Below are 15,686 nucleotides of genomic sequence, written 5' to 3'. Positions count from 1 at the left end.
GGTTTTTCTTCAACACGTGTTTTATGGGTCAGTGCATTTGTTTTGCATGAATCTCGGTTGCACAAGAAAATGTAAACCATTTTTGGTCAAATAAAATACAGAGAGACTTTGTTTTTACCAAGAAACTGGCCATAAGTTAATTGTGATTGTGTAATTAGTAATTTCATGATGAAGATTGCTGTGAGTGTTAAGCAGTATTTCTCTCTTTTTTTTATTATTATTATTTACTTCTTCAAGGATAGGTCATTTGAGTTCCGGGTTTAGACATTTATAAAAGAAAAGAGGGTTGCTAGATCAGAAATTATAGAGATTATTCTACTTAAAACTCACAGGGTCTATCATCTTTTTGAATGTGGCACTTAGTCATATTTCCCTTTTTTTATAGGTTATAGACAATCAACAAAATCAGATAGCTGGGATGATTTTAGAAATTCAGGTAAGGAAATGTATATATTTTGCCATTGGTTTAGTCAGCTGCAGTTTATGATAATGTGCTATTAAAACACAGATATACAGTATCTGTCCAGATAGGAGCTTGGAGTAGAAACATCTCCTTAACCTTAATTCAACCTTAACTACAGTTATCTGCATTCCCTCGTAGCGTCCTAATTTATTCATTATTGATGTTTTACAAAGTTTCTTTGCATTGGCCATATAATTTGGTGGAAAAAACATTAAACAGTAAATGCAAATCTGTGAAGTAGTATGTGGTTTCGCTAACTTCATAACTGAATTTAAATTTCAAGTGTGAGCAAAATGAAATTGGGCAACTGAAAGTCCTAATATTTAGTAATCAGTAAAAATAAGCTTTTTAGCACTTTGCAGATAGAAACAAATTGGATTCCCAGCATAAGGTGGAAAACTGCCTCCCTCCAAGCTGCCTTATGCTGATGGTCTAAAGGATGTCATGTCAGATATCCTCAGAGTGGATTATGTCACTTTTGGTGCTATTGATATGACTGCACACTCTTTAACAATGCGTCATGGGACAGGCACAAATTGTAGTCAGATAAGAAAAAGAAATGCACGTTAAACACCTAAATATTGAACACTAGCAGTTGTTCAAAGGCTGCAGTCTTGAATGATTAATTTTACCCATCAGTTGGACTGACTGTTTAGTAGCTTAACACACTTATGCCATCACGATGTATTCCTGGATCTCTCCAGTTCCCCTATAGTTTTAACCTCCTCATTCCATCTACTTTCCTGGTGCTAGATATATCAGTGGACCTCATTAATATATGTTGAGGGTCTTACGCTGAGTCAAATTGTGTGTTGAGCTGGATTAGGACCAGTGGCTACAAGCTCTGCTTCATTTATTGGTACCAAGGCCAGCATTGCCCTAACCTGAGTTAGCCCCAGTAACCATTCTATGTCCATTGTCAGAGCTTGCTGCTATTGACAACCTATTTTTAAACAGTATCTTCAGCACAGGATGCTCGTACAGTTAAGAGGTGGAAAAAGGAAAGCTTGCATACCTGACACTTGTGCCCAGCGTTCTGTCAGCTGTAGTTGACAGGCTGGTTCTGTTCTCACACCATCATAAGTCAGGTCTGACTCCACTGAAGGCAGTGGAGTTACGCAGGCAAAACTTGGTTTTATATGAAAGGAGAGAATGGCTTCTTATCTCCATAATGTCGCTGAAGATGCTGTCAGTTTCAGTTACCTGCTGCATAAGTACTGGGTGTGCAATGTAGAAAACTTTCACCCTTAGAAAATAATTGAGGGTCATAATGAGTTTAAAACCAATCTAGGTATGAGGACCAGGATCTCAGGTGCAATGGGGTACCCGTCAGCACACCCTCAGGGCCAACAACAGCGGGGACAGCCAGATTGCAGCATGCTCCATACATACTCCTGGTTTGGGGGTCCTGGAAAGGGATGGTGGAGAACTAGCTACGCCAGCTCTATGCCAACAAAGGATTTGGCATGCCTGGGGAATCCTCAGCTGTCTATTTAGGGCAGCTTTAAGTTGCCTTTTTACTCCCAGAGCGGTGCAAAGAGGACTCTGTGTGACCAGGGCTCTTGCTCTCTCCTTTAAAACTTCTCTATTTTTAAATTAGGATCTCTTTCTTGTCTTCCTGTTTGTAAGAGAGGTGCTTGCCCCTGAATCGCATCTGCTTCCAGTTTCCTGTAAGCAGCTCTTCAGTGCCCCATTTGGTGGCAACCCAAATAATACTGTCTCTTCCCATTAGAAGACTCCTAGATACAGAGCACCAGCACTTGCATCCAGGGAGATCCATAAACACCCCCCAGAAAGATCCACAGTGAGCCTTAGGGACCAGGTGGTAAGCACTAATGGCCTGCTGCAAATGGGAGGCTTTCAATTGATTTCAGTGGGTTTTGGATCAAGGCCCAGCAGACCACCCCCAAAAGCACAAAAATTGAACTTTAGAAGCTGAGAAGCTCTCTAGCCTATTTCTCTATGGAGTCAGCCCCCCCCAGAGCACCCAGATTCCCCTCTGTAGACCTGCCTGATGCCTCGTGTGCTCCTCCATTGTCATTTTGTGCTTCTGTTGAGAGAGGAAGGGAGAGAAGAAATATGGCTGTTTCACCAGCCCCGTTCCTCCCCAGCCTGTTCCAGAATAGGGAGTCCTAGGCCGCTCCAAAGGGGGATCAGCAATTTCAGGCTTGTTGACTTCACAGCTGAGTAACCCACATATCTTGGCAGGACTGTTTTTTTCTTTTTCCTTCTCCCCTCCCCTGCCATCTTGATATTTTTGTGGGGGTGGAGAAGAAGGTTTCAGTGATTGTTCCTGGCCACCAGGGTTCCATCAGTCCATATTTACTTGACCTCTGACCTCATCAGTCATTATGTAGCACTTGTTCTCCTGTCTCCTGCTCCCGCTGGGAGTTTAAAGGAAATTGCAGGTGAATTGTTAACATCACTAGAAGAAGGAGAATTTCTTTCCAGAACCAGGAAGCACAGAATGTGGTTAAGCAAAACCCAGACTAATCATACCTTTTTGAATTTTACTTATTTACTCAGTGAGTTCATCCACAATTTAAAATTATGCTTTATACGTGTATTTTCAGTTCAGTATTTTCTTTAAAAAGTAGCCCCTCAAATATTATTTTTGATATTTGCCTCCTAGAAGTATCAGCTGAAATGAAAACAAATCCTGCTCCAAACAACAATTTGTGACCATTTTAATTTCCTGTTTATTTGTAATGGTTTTGATCTTCCCGTTTTGTTTTTTTTTTATTGTGAGAGATTAATGTCTTGGTTACTTTTGAGATGTTGTTTTGCGTGCCGAACATCTTCAAAAATAGAAAATGTAGATGGCAGTTGCTTTTTTAAAATTCCGGTTCAAATGATTAAATTAGATTGTCACAGAACTAACATTTTCTTTAGGAAAAAATAAAAATTAAGAAGGATAGAAAAGCCAGATTGTACAGGGCACTTGTTATCTAACGCATATCTGGCGTTCCTATTGTTGGAGCTATTTGTGTATCATGACTGATGGGATTAACACAACTGAATTTTAGCTTCATATAGAAAATGTATAAAGTAAATCACACAGCGAGAGGGGAAGGGAAAACCTATAGTACTGTGTGTCCGGGATGGTAAGCCAGTGGGTTTGTATGTGAGTGGGCACTTAGACATGAAGCTCCTACCCAAGGTAGGATTAATAATTAATACAAGTTTCCAATTTTAGTGATCCCTGGCAAATGCCAGTGACTCATGAGCTGATGACATACATATGATGCAGTAAAAAGAACAGGAGTCCTTGTGGCACCTTAGAGACTAACAAATTTATTTGAGGTGCCACAAGGACCCCTTTTCTTTTTGCGGATACAGACTAACACGGCTGCTACTCTGAAACATGTGATTCAGTGTAATATAGAATTGTATGTGAAATTATTTCCAGACTATTCATTGATGGAGTGTGACTACAGTTATACATAAGACACAATGACAGAGAGAATTTTGAAAATCAAATGGGAAAACTTAATAGTACCTTTGAACATGTCTTTTTAAAAAAAAACAAACAAACTTGTAATGTGCATAGATGGGATGAACATAAAACAAAGAATGTAAATGTACATTTAGTGTGACTGTTAAATGATAGGTTTCAGAGTAACAGCCGTGTTAGTCTGTCTTTGCAAAAAGAAAAGGAGGACTTGTGGCACCTTAGAGACTAACCAATTTATTTGAGCATGAGCTTTCGTGAGCTACAGCTCACTTCATTGGATGTGAACTGTAGCTCACGAAAGCTCATGCTCAAATAAATTGGTTAGTCTCTAAGGTGCCACAAGTACTCCTTTTCTTGTTGAATGTAAAAACTTCTTTTAGTTGATATAAATCAACAATATCTGGGGGGTCTACATCGGGGTGGGCAAACTTTTTGGCCCGAGGGCCACATCGGGGTTGCGAAACTCTATGGAGGGCCGGGTAGGGAAGGCTGTGCCTCCCCAAACAGCCTGGCCCCCACCCCCTCCCACTTCCTGCCCCCCTCAGAACCTCCAACTCCCCTGCTCCTTGTCCCCTGACAGCCCCGCCCCATCCAACGGCCCCCTGACTGCCCCCCGGAACTCCCTACCCCTTAAACTCCCCCGCTCCCCACCCCCTTACTATGCTGCCCAGAGCAGCAGGAGCTCACATTCACGCCACCATGCTCCCTGGCAGGAGCGGAGGGCCAGAGCGCTGGCGCATAGCGAGCTGAGGCTGTGGGGGAGGGAGGACGGCAGGGGAGGGGCCGGGGGCTAGCCTCCCTGACCGGGAGCTCAAAGGCCGGGCAGGACAGTTTGCGCACCTCTGCTCTACATGGTGATTTAGCACACCACTGAGTAAATTCTCTTATTATTCACCTTTTAGAAGTCAAAATGTAATAGGGAAGACAAATCCTCTGTATTTGGTTCTGGTGTGTCAGAATAGGGAAGCAGCAGCACCATTCTTCATTACTTTCAGGTTAATGCATTTGGAAAAGCTCTATGCTATTGGGAGTCAAATGGGCAGTGGGTTAGTGCATTAGCCTTTGAATGCAACTCTCAGAGTAATTTCATATTCAGTCAAAAAGGAATTAGTTTATCCTAAAACTTCATGGGCATTTTTCTGTGCCCCAAAAGCACTGTACAGTTTGGAACAATTCAGCACAATTTGCCATGGTTGCTTCAGTTATTGCTCTTCTTCTCCTTGAGTTCTTCATATCCTCAAGAAAAACTATTAGAGAATTGGGATGAAACCATAAGGTTCCTATTGAAATTGAACTATAGAACTTAATAAAGAACGATTAATCTTACTTTTTTTTAACCATCTTCTTAGAATTCTCTGAGAGAAGTGATTCTCTATTACATTTTACAGGACTTTTCCAGGAGTCCACATAAGAAAATATTCTTCTGAGCCAATGCCATTCCGTACATGGGCTAGCATTATGTAGTAAGCAGTAATCTATGGAGAACCCATTTTAATTCTTGCAACACGACCTTGAGTTCCACTGGCCTGGAAAGGTTAAATCAAAATAGTTCCACCAGTGAAGAAGTATGCAGCATTGCCACGTATGCTCCTACTGTATTTTGAGCAAGCTAGGAGTGGATTGACATCAAATAATTGGAACTGGCAACAGGTTTTACATATTAATGTGCTGATCAAAGGCTATAAAGGAACCTTTGGGTGCACTGCGAGAGCATATCACTGGCTTTGAGAGCAATAACATTACCAACATGAAAAAAATCCCCCTTTTTTGAAGCTTTGCAAGAGTCTGTGGTTTAGAGCCTTAGGAGTTTATATAAGCAGTAGCTCAGCTTTATTAATATTCTGAGTGAGGCAGTTTGACTGCTTCTCTTTCTGGATTTGAGCCAAATAATCCTGCAAAGCATATAAACATAGATAAGGGAAATCATCAAGTGGTGAAATAAGTCTGCATGATCCTGACAAAGATAACTAAGGTCATACTGAATTGCAATATATGTCCCAGTGGAACTATGTATGTGGAGGTGTCTCTTGGAACCCAGAAGTAACCTTTGTAAGCAGGAACTAGAAACCCACTACACCAGCAAAAGATGACACGTGCACTTAATCTGAAATATTAATATTATTTAGTGATGTACGTTTTCAGAACTATACAAACATTAACAAATTCCACATATTTGTGCAGAGCAGGATTATCCCTATTTTCGAGAAGGAGAACATGGAATGTTACGTCACAGTGACATACAATAAGTACAGATAAGTGTTTTAGATGAATGGAGTTTGACAAATGTTTATAGTCTGATTTTATATATATATATATATATATATATATATATAATAAAAGCTAGGCAAAGGAAATAAAGCAATGGTGTGAATTTCTCATGAGATCAAGGTCATTGTCTCAGATGAGCTGATATTGCAAGAACTTTGACCCAATTAGGGGTGAAATTTGTCCTGTATCTGTTTTCCACAACTTTAAGAAGCTTTATAAAATGGATTTATTGTTGTTATTTAAGCATTCAGCTGTCAAAAAGACAGTGAGGTGAGACCACTAAAGCACACTCAAGAGCCGTTGACTCAGCACCACTGGAGGAGTTGATCACAGAATCATAGAATATCAGGGTTGGAAGGGACCTCAGGAGGTCATCTAGTCCAACCCCCTGCTCAAAGCAGGACCAATCCCCAATTAAATCATCCCAGCCAGGGCTTTGTCAAGCCTGACCTTAAAAACTTCTAAGGAAGGAGATTCTACCACCTCCCTAGGCAACGCATTCCAGTGTTTCACCACCCTCCTAGTGAAAAAGTTTTTCCTAATATCCAACCTAAACCTCCCCCACTGCAACTTGAGACCATTACTCCTTGTCCTGTCCTCTTCTACCACTGAGAATAGTCTAGAACCATCCTCTCTGGAACCACCTCTCAGGTAGTTGAAAGCAGCTATCAAATCCCCCCTCATTCTTCTCTTCTGCAGACTAAACAATCCCAGTTCCCTCAGCCTCTCCTCATAAGTCATGTGTTCCAGACCCCTAATCATTTTTGTTGCCCTTCGCTGGACTCTCTCCAATTTATCCACATCCTTCTTGTAGTGTGGGGCCCAAAACTGGACACAGTACTCCACATGAGGCCTCACCAATGTCAATAGAGGGGAACGATCACGTCCCTCGATCTGCTGGCTATGCCCCTACTTATACATCCCAAAATGCCATTGGCCTTCTTGGCAACAAGGGCACGCTGTTGACTCATATCCAGCTTCTTGTCCACTGTCACCCTAGGTCCTTTTCCGCAGAACTGCTGCCTAGCCATTCGGTCCCTAATCTGTAGCGGTGCATTGGATTCTTCCGTCCTAAGTGCAGGACCCTGCACTTATCCTTGTTGAACCTCGTCAGATTTCTTTTGGCCCAATCCTCCAATTTGTATTGATCTTTTTGGTCAATGTAGGAATCAAATCTGAGAAGCTGAGTATTTATTAGCAATAGATTCATAGAAAGTTATTGCTGGTTTGTAACTGCTAGGATGATCATTTGGACAGCTGAAGTGACCCAAAAGCTATTAAATTATTTTACTTTGCAGCCACTTGTTTAATCAGGATTCTTTCACACACACAACCCCCTCCCCACTGCACAGTTCAGGTGTTTTAAAAATAATTTTGTAAAAAATTACAGTAACTGCACCATATCAAGAGTGGTCATCAAAGGCCAAAAAAGGCCTTCGATCTGAATTTACCATCAAATCCTGACAGTACTCTAAGGAGGGGTTGTCTCCATAGTCTTAAAAATGGAAAAAGAAAGGTGAAAAGAACTTCATCTTGTTCGTGACAATGAAATTAGCACAAAATTGACACTTAGTGGGCGTTAAGACATTCCTCGTATAAAAAGGAAATAGCTGCTTGGAATTAATTATAGTGAATAGTAATTTTAGACTCCATGTATTTTCCCCTACTTAAAATCCAAAGGTATTTGTGTTTATTAAGAAGACACTTAACTTATTTTAAGGGTTTTTCTCTGAGGTTTGATATTACTGTAGAAATCTACCATGATAACTTAAAATTTTCTCTGACTAGAAATAGTCCGTATCCTACAGAGATTTGCTCCCCAACTGACTGCTAGAGGAAGCTGTTCCTATTGCTAAATGCCGAGTCATTTTAACGCTGATGGGAAGGTGGTGAAATAAATAGATGATTTACTGTACTTGTTATGTTTGGATTTACTTGTTCCTCAACAAAATTTATCCCAATGGACCACAATATACCCCAACTGACAAGATACAAGAATTAAGGCACTTATTCCTGTTTTTATTCTATCTAGTCTATGGAAGAAAAGCTTTTGCAAGGGAAACTGACAATGCAGAAGATGACAAATGAGATGGAAGAAAAAGAAAGGCATATACAGCAGTTAAATAAAACTCTGCTTGAAGTAAGTAATTAGAAACCCCTGATAAAAATATTTCTACTGCAGTAGGGCTTTAGATCCCAGTCAGGGCCCCACTGTGGTAGGTGCTCTGCAGGTATGTAGTCAAGAGACAGTACCGGCCCTGAAGAGCTTACTGTTTCAGTTAATGACAAGACACGATAAATGAATGAAACAGACAAATCAGTGGGGATTTATTGCCATTCACACTTTGAGTGAGTGTTCTAGCCTGGAAGCTTTGATATGGATGGTTTATTTTTAATTTTTAAAATCAGATTAGGCCCTAAATCTGCCATTTAATAAATGCCATCATTTATCTAAGTCCATTCAGTTTAATTCATATTGTTCACTGTTTGAAACAGAAAATATGCTGCTTTTTTGTATGGTGAATGTTTTGAGATGTCTACAACTGGTGTGGGCTAGTATTAGATGACAAAAATGACACAGCCCTTTTCTTTCTTTCTTTATTTTCACAAAGAACCAAAGACTAATGGAAGAGAATGCCTTTTTGAGGGAGCAGATACGCCAGATGGAACAGTCCAGACAGCCAGTGTCTCAAAAGATGCCAGTGGCTGACCAGTTGTTCAAAGAAATGTCTCATTGTTTGTTTGACTTGAAAGCACTATGCAGCATTCTTACCCAGAGAGCTCAGGGCAAGGAGCCTAACCTCTCCTTACTGCTGGGAATCAGATGTAAGTGATATTATCATACAATATTTATATTGTACTTTGACATTGAGAAACCACAGTCTATAGCAATGGAATCTAGTTTGGGCTGGCTGAGACCTGTACTTTCTGGTCACCATGTAGAAAACTAAACATCACTCTTTCTATATTTTTCAAGTGTTCTTGGTCATGCCGTTATTATTCCAGGCTATTAAGTATTTCCTGTTAATGTCCTTCAGGTTATAAGATATACAGGAGGGGCAGAACTCAGCCTGATAAAATGTAGTAATTCCCCACGTGCTTCTTACCACAAAGATCCCAAAACTCTTTTCAAATGTATATGATATGACCCAATCATAATCAGGAACCACTTTATAGAGTAGTGCCATCTTCTCTAAGGTGAAATGCAGCAGCTGTTTGATAGCACACAACGTAGCCAACAGGTTAGGAGAAGAAGTGGAGAAAATTATATATGTTAGCATACTTCCGGATGAGCCAGTATACTGGCATTAATGCACATAAGTTTACAGTGCCATGTGATCTTGAATAAGTATAAGTAGTCAAGACTCCAAAAGGGATGCTTTCAGTAACACAGGTTTACTACTAATAGAACCCACTTCCTGAAGCAAATAGGTGTTGCACTGAGATCTCCCAACTGATTATTAATCTGACTTGATTTTGTGAGCTCCAGTAGGATCACAACATGAGATGCTATAAATTAAAGAAAATACTCTAGGACCTCACTAATTCTCATTAATAGAGAGCTATTGCAGACCAGCCATGGTTATGGACTAGTGAGTGTTGGGGCAGGAATCGACACATGTGTAGTTCTCATTTCTGTTACCTACGCAGCATTTGAAGGGGTTGGCTGAACGGTGGTTTTACTCTGTGAGGTCCCAGGGGAGCATTAATTGCATCTCTGTTTGAGATACCTACTCTTGCTATTCCAGGCTACAGGAAGGATACATCCTGCATGCACTGCCCTCCACCAGGTTGCCCAGACCCGTGTCCACCTGCTTTTGGGCTGTGCCCCAGACTCCTGGGGAGAAAGTCATGCTGCCACTGCTCCTCCATCCCACCCAGCACGCTTTCTATTGGCAGGAGCCCCCCCGGAAAATGTGGAGTCAATCTGGCCTTTAGGGTTTTCCATAGCCACTTTGAAAGAGCTACAGTAGATTCAAAAATTGAATAGTGTATGGTTTTAAGTGCACTAAGTACTGCATGTGGATGGCTTTTCATTATATTGAAGCAATTTTTGTCCTGGTATCACTAAAAACCAAACGTGCTCTCTTCGAAGTAAATGAATGCGTAAGCTTTCATGTGGTTGCAAGGTAAGCTCTAGCTGTGTCTTGTTTTTCACAGCAACGAGCTGTTCAGCTGAAGAGAATGAGAATTACCACAGCACAGAAACTCTCACCAAGAAACTCTCAGAGGTGTGTCAGTTACGGAAGGATATTGATGAATTGAGGACTCTAATATCAGACCGTTATGCTCAGGACATGGGAGACAACTGCATTACCCAATGATAACATTTTGGTCTCACAGCAATGACTACATTATTAAATGCTGCTGTGTTACAGATCTTTGCATTTCTATGAAGGAGCCCTGTGGGAAGACTGCATACTGTATAGGAGCTGCACATGGGTGTCTCTGCTGGATCTGAGGGTTGTGCATAATTAATTTGGGGGATGGTAGGGAAATCATAATTCGAAGTGGTACAGATCTCAATAAAATCTGTGTTCTCCAAGCTACTGAATGTAGGACCAAGCTGTGAAGAATGTTCCCATTAGAGATGTAGGATTTTATTTCCTCCCTCGTGGCTCAGTTAAACAATTTGTATGGTTATATTGTTTTCTGGAGTCAAAGCAAAGTCTCAGAAAAAGGCACTGTTGTTACTACTGTACTTACTTTCCTTCATCAGCGGTTGAAATTGCACTGTCAGAATTGAAAGGCTGGAGTGACAGGTTCAAGCACCCAAAGGTGTAGAGAAAAAAATGGACAGTGGAGCCAGATGCTTCTGCAAAACACATCATGTTGGAAACGGCAAATTGGGGTGGTCTTAGACTATAACAAAAGGTGGTTGCTCTTTTTATAATTGCCTCGTGAATTAGGTAAGGGAAAGAAGGGGTAGTTTTAGCAGCTGATCCTGTTAATTATTAGAGTTTTTATTTTATCCAGCAACAGTCTAGGCAGACAAACTCTGTATGTGAATGTGGTCCCATCAGATTTAGATGTTAACCTTCTTCATATCACCATCTTTTAACATGTTGCTTAAAAACTTTGTTTCAGTAATATGAAGACTGTGTGACACAAACCCACGAAAGCCAGCAGCTGTAAGTCTTAAGACTGGCTTTCTGTCCAAAAAAAATGACACTGGAGACATCTCATGGTGTGTGTACTGTAGTTATTTTCTATCTACAACCTCTGTTTTAAATGTGTTCAGCCTCTATATCAAAGGCCCAATCTTGCAGGCCTCCTGAAGGTAATGAACACCCTAAATCCAGTGGGTCAAGGAGGCTGGTTGGCACCGTGCAGCATCTGGGCCCCATACACAATATTTTCTGCCTCTCAGTGCTGAAAGCTCAGAATGCTATCCACAGACTCTCTCATTTTGTGTGGTGTGCAGGACTTGTAGATTTTTCCAGTCCTGTAGGAAAGGATTACTTTTTAAAAAATAAAGGAACACATCATTATCCAGTGCAAGACTGCCCCTGCAGGATAGATAGAATATTAGCACTCCCGCAAAAAGATTCTGTGATCAGAATTTAGCTGGGTAACTGTAAAACAAGGATACCGCTATTTCACTGGAGACAAACACAGCAAATAAATTCTGCCTTCAAATGCTGACCTGACCAAAATGGCTGTCAAGCTGCATTATTAATGTTAAACAGACAATGAGAAATAATCGTAAAAGACTACAAACACATTTAAAATTGCAAAAGTTTTGAGAGCAAATAGCTGCAGCTTGCTTGTGCAGTTATTACAGCTGACAGTACAGTGCTGACAGCATTAGATATCTTTTGTTAGTAAGCTTATGGGCAATGACAAAATGGGCTGGAAGACAGCAAACTGTAGTAAAGGAATGGCTATTTTCAGTTTTTCTGACAATATCTATATTTAATTTTCACTGTTAGCTTAAAACAGAAAAATAGCTTAAGAATAACGTGGATTGACATTGCTGATTTTAATGTTGACATTTTCAGCTTTCTGTTTTGTGTTACAAAGTGTTTAAATGTCATTGTTATGAACTTAGAAAAGACTGACCAGAAGATTTTTAAATGACTAACTATTACATGGGTTTATTTATTCAACAGGTCTTGCTTGCTAAACTGTCCCTACACCTGGCGTAGGTCTGTGAAAATCTATTTTAGTGTTTATATTAATGGTTCTCAGTATTTTTCAAGTGCAGATTTACTCAGACTGAAGCAGCAACTTTGGGAGCACTAAGTCTTCCATCCTTACAACTGAACAGCCTAATCTTTACATTTTAAAAAAATCAGCCTATGAAAGGGAAATGTATTCCTGTTTTAAATCGCGTGGGCACATATTGGAGGGATAGCGTAGTGTTAGAGACGGGAACAGCAGATTCTGTTTTTATCTGAGCCAGGTCCTCCCTATGTGATGCTCAGCAGGTCACTTAATCTCTGTACCTCAGTTTCCCCATCTCAAAAATGGGGATACTGCACTGGGGAGTTTTGATTAATGTTTATAAAGCACTTAGAGATCCTTGGAAAGAAGTTGCTATGATTCAAAAGTATTATAGAAAGTTCTCCCAGTATGAAAGTCTTGATTTTTTTTTAGTTGCACTATTGTGAATGATACTGTAATTCTGCATCTTTTCTCTTTGGTATATTAGAGCGCCAATTGTATTTACATTAAAATACAAGAGCACTTGATTTTTAAAGTAACACACTGAGTTTATCTGCCTCAGTCAAATTAAAGCAGGGAGAGAAATGGCAGATGTGATGAGCCAAAGATACAAATTACTGATAAGGTTAGAATTAAGCGCCCACAAGAATAAGTATTTTTCCTTTTCTTTGATTTCTTAGAATTGGACCTGCTGTTGTAGGAGCTATTGCTATATATGCATCAATTTACAGATGTCTCCAAACAGAATAAGCTTTGTCTAAGTAAGATATGCATGATTGTTTAACTGGTTAAAAAGTAGAGCGTGTGTGGTCTCATTTGACATATTTAATATGATATGGTTGATTAACAAATGTTAACAGTGGCATTACTGAAACTGATTTAGTCATGACAACTTTTTGCCATAACTTAGAGACAATCTCAAGGGCTAAAAAAAAGTCTGAGTGGATACTGTACCATTTTGTCTATTAGTGGACTTTCAGAGAAACAAGTACAGTAATTTTTGTACAGTTTGTTTAATTTCTCCAATCCTTTAAGTGATACTTACAGTAAATAACTACTGTATTCAAGAATGTATTTTGAAAATGGCATAGAAAGGAGTTGTCTTTGGGTAAGCTATAGAAGATGCTATGTATTTACTGTTTATAAGTAGTTCAGCTCAATTGTATAAACTTAACTTAGATTCTTAGCCTCAGATGTGTAGGTTTGTAGTGATGTGGTTCTGTAATTTGAGGTTGCTATAACCACCAACTCAGGCGACATTTTAAAACTGCCAGTAGCGTAGCTGTAAGAGCCAAAGTCATTTTGCTCTGCTCATTTCTGAAGATTTCTTACCACTTTTAGTTAGAGGGGAAAATAATCCTGCTTTCTACTTTAAAGATAAGAGGGTGCAAGGAAGGATGGAAATCTCTCTTCAGGTACCTGACACCTGAATTTTGCCCTCACTTATGTCCATGTACCCTCAATGACATAAGTGGGGTTGCATGGGCATAACTGGAATTAGAATTTGGTTGTTTTAATAGAATTGGAATACAACAGGTTTTTCTGCTGCATGGGGAAATATTTAGATTGTTTGAATCAATCAACCAACATTTTTAAAATATGAAAACAAAACAGTGGCTACTGACAGTTATATAAATGGATTTTATATGACTAGCTGATCAGCAGTATTAAATCCACTGCTGCATACCTTTGTGCCTTTTGTTGCCTACAGTAAATGTATATAGTCCCAATGAATTTTACTTGAGCTAGAAGAATGTCAATAATTATTGCACCTTGTTTGCTTGAACTACGGATCTTTTGTTTTTAGGCTTTGATAGTAAGGAGTCTCTTACGTAATATCTAGAAATATGTACTAAATGCTATAGGTACTAGGCCTACATCTTGTAAGTTAGATGATTTTTTAGCAGTCCAGTTTCTCTGTACAGGAAGAGTGAGAGGGAAATTCAATCAGAATGATAATTTTGTATATATTAACGACAATATATCATTGGTAATCGGTGGGGAGGGGGGGCTGAGGCTACCTTTTAAAAGCACAGCTGACATATGTACTGGCTCAGTCCCCAAAGGCTGGTAGTTATGTAAATTGGGTTCTGTTTTTGAACCGCCCAGAATACCTCATGTGTAAATAGAGTTGTCATGACTTAATCAAAATGCATTCAGTGTAAAAAGTAAAGGAGCCACTGGGTGGCTCACCTTTAGCTCTGTTGTTGCCTCTTTTTGTAATTTTTTTATAGTAGGGTTTACAGCTAGAATTTTGAATGCCAAAGTTCTATTTATTAAATAATAAGTTTTCATTGTTAACGGCTAGTATTTTTCCACTGGAATTTTGTTTGTTGATGTTTGGGATTTGTATCTACAGAGCAAAAATAAATTTTGTTACAAAATTACTGTTTTTAATCCTAATTTATATTGTGATAACACCCGGCTAGGATTGATGCCTCACTGTGCTAGGCACTATACAAAATAGGAGCAAGACATGGTCCCTCCACTGAAAGGCCAGCAACCTAAAAGTAAAAGCAGAGAGAAAAGATACCAGTACATACCAACTGTGACACATACCTAGACAGAAGAAGGAAAATTACTCACCCATAATACTTTTTTTAAATAGTCCTCTCTTCTCCTATCCTACACCAAAAACAGCCTAACACACAGAAAATCCATTCCACCTACCAGGAAGCAAGTTGGCACAACAGTTGTCACTCTTGGACACCAAGTGCGCATCTTCACCCTTGGTATTCATGTACAAAACCTCCACTCAGCTGCCACCTAACCCTGTAAGTGCCTAGATTCACTTGGAGCTTAAACTTTTTGCAGTAAAAGTGCCCATGTTTCTGCCTCTGAACAGGGGTGCTACTGCCCCACTCCAGGGGTCCAGGTGCCTAAGCCCTAGTGCCATTCATAAACTTGGGGGAATAGGCAGCCTCTGAGCACACCTACCATATCAGGCCCTGCAGACAAGCTCATAACTCCACACAAAATGGCTATACGGGTGGGGGGAGGGAATGAGAAAGTAGGACTTCCTTCATTACCTTTAGCTTAGTAGTTAAGGTACTTGCAATGTGGGAGACCCCTGGTATTGGTATTTTTATCTAGGATGGGGTGGGGAGGCATGCTCATTTGCTATCATACAAGGCCTTTGAAATCTTGCTTTTTGCCTAGCTGTTAAGGAATCTTAACATAAGGAGGCTCCTTGTGCTTCTAGCAGATATATGGGCTGCTCTGAAGTCCTTCATCCCCTAGCCTAGGAGATATTCTGGCTGCTACAGAGCCCAGCCAGCAGGCGGAAGAATCTATGCGCTATTCTGGCTAAGAGAACATGCAGGTCAATGAGCA

General features: G+C 40.1%; 1 protein-coding gene across 5 annotated transcripts in view; it reads left to right on the top strand.

Moving 5' to 3' along the window:
• The window catches only part of CEP85L (centrosomal protein 85 like), a 251,223-nt gene extending 236,092 nt beyond the window's left edge, over positions 1 to 15,131 (top strand). For 2 of the 5 annotated variants that reach the window (XM_073337154.1, XM_073337153.1), the window contains exons 10-13: positions 386 to 436; positions 8,218 to 8,325; positions 8,798 to 9,011; positions 10,347 to 15,131. In XM_073337154.1, coding sequence (XP_073193255.1) covers positions 386 to 436; positions 8,218 to 8,325; positions 8,798 to 9,011; positions 10,347 to 10,510 — 537 coding nt within the window. In that variant the 3' untranslated portion in view covers positions 10,511 to 15,131. Of the gene's footprint in view, positions 1 to 385; positions 437 to 8,217; positions 8,326 to 8,797; positions 9,012 to 10,346 lie in introns of those variants that run through there. The other 3 variants (XM_073337155.1, XM_073337158.1, XM_073337156.1) reach the window with 3 other exon arrangements.
• The last annotated feature ends 555 nt before the right edge of the window (positions 15,132 to 15,686 follow it).

This window comes from Lepidochelys kempii, chromosome 3 (genome assembly GCF_965140265.1).
Source record: "Lepidochelys kempii isolate rLepKem1 chromosome 3, rLepKem1.hap2, whole genome shotgun sequence".
NCBI classification, from domain to species: Eukaryota; Metazoa; Chordata; order Testudines; family Cheloniidae; genus Lepidochelys; species Lepidochelys kempii.
The sequence above is the reverse complement of the archived record's forward strand: the minus strand, read 5'-3'. Positions and strand labels throughout refer to the sequence as shown.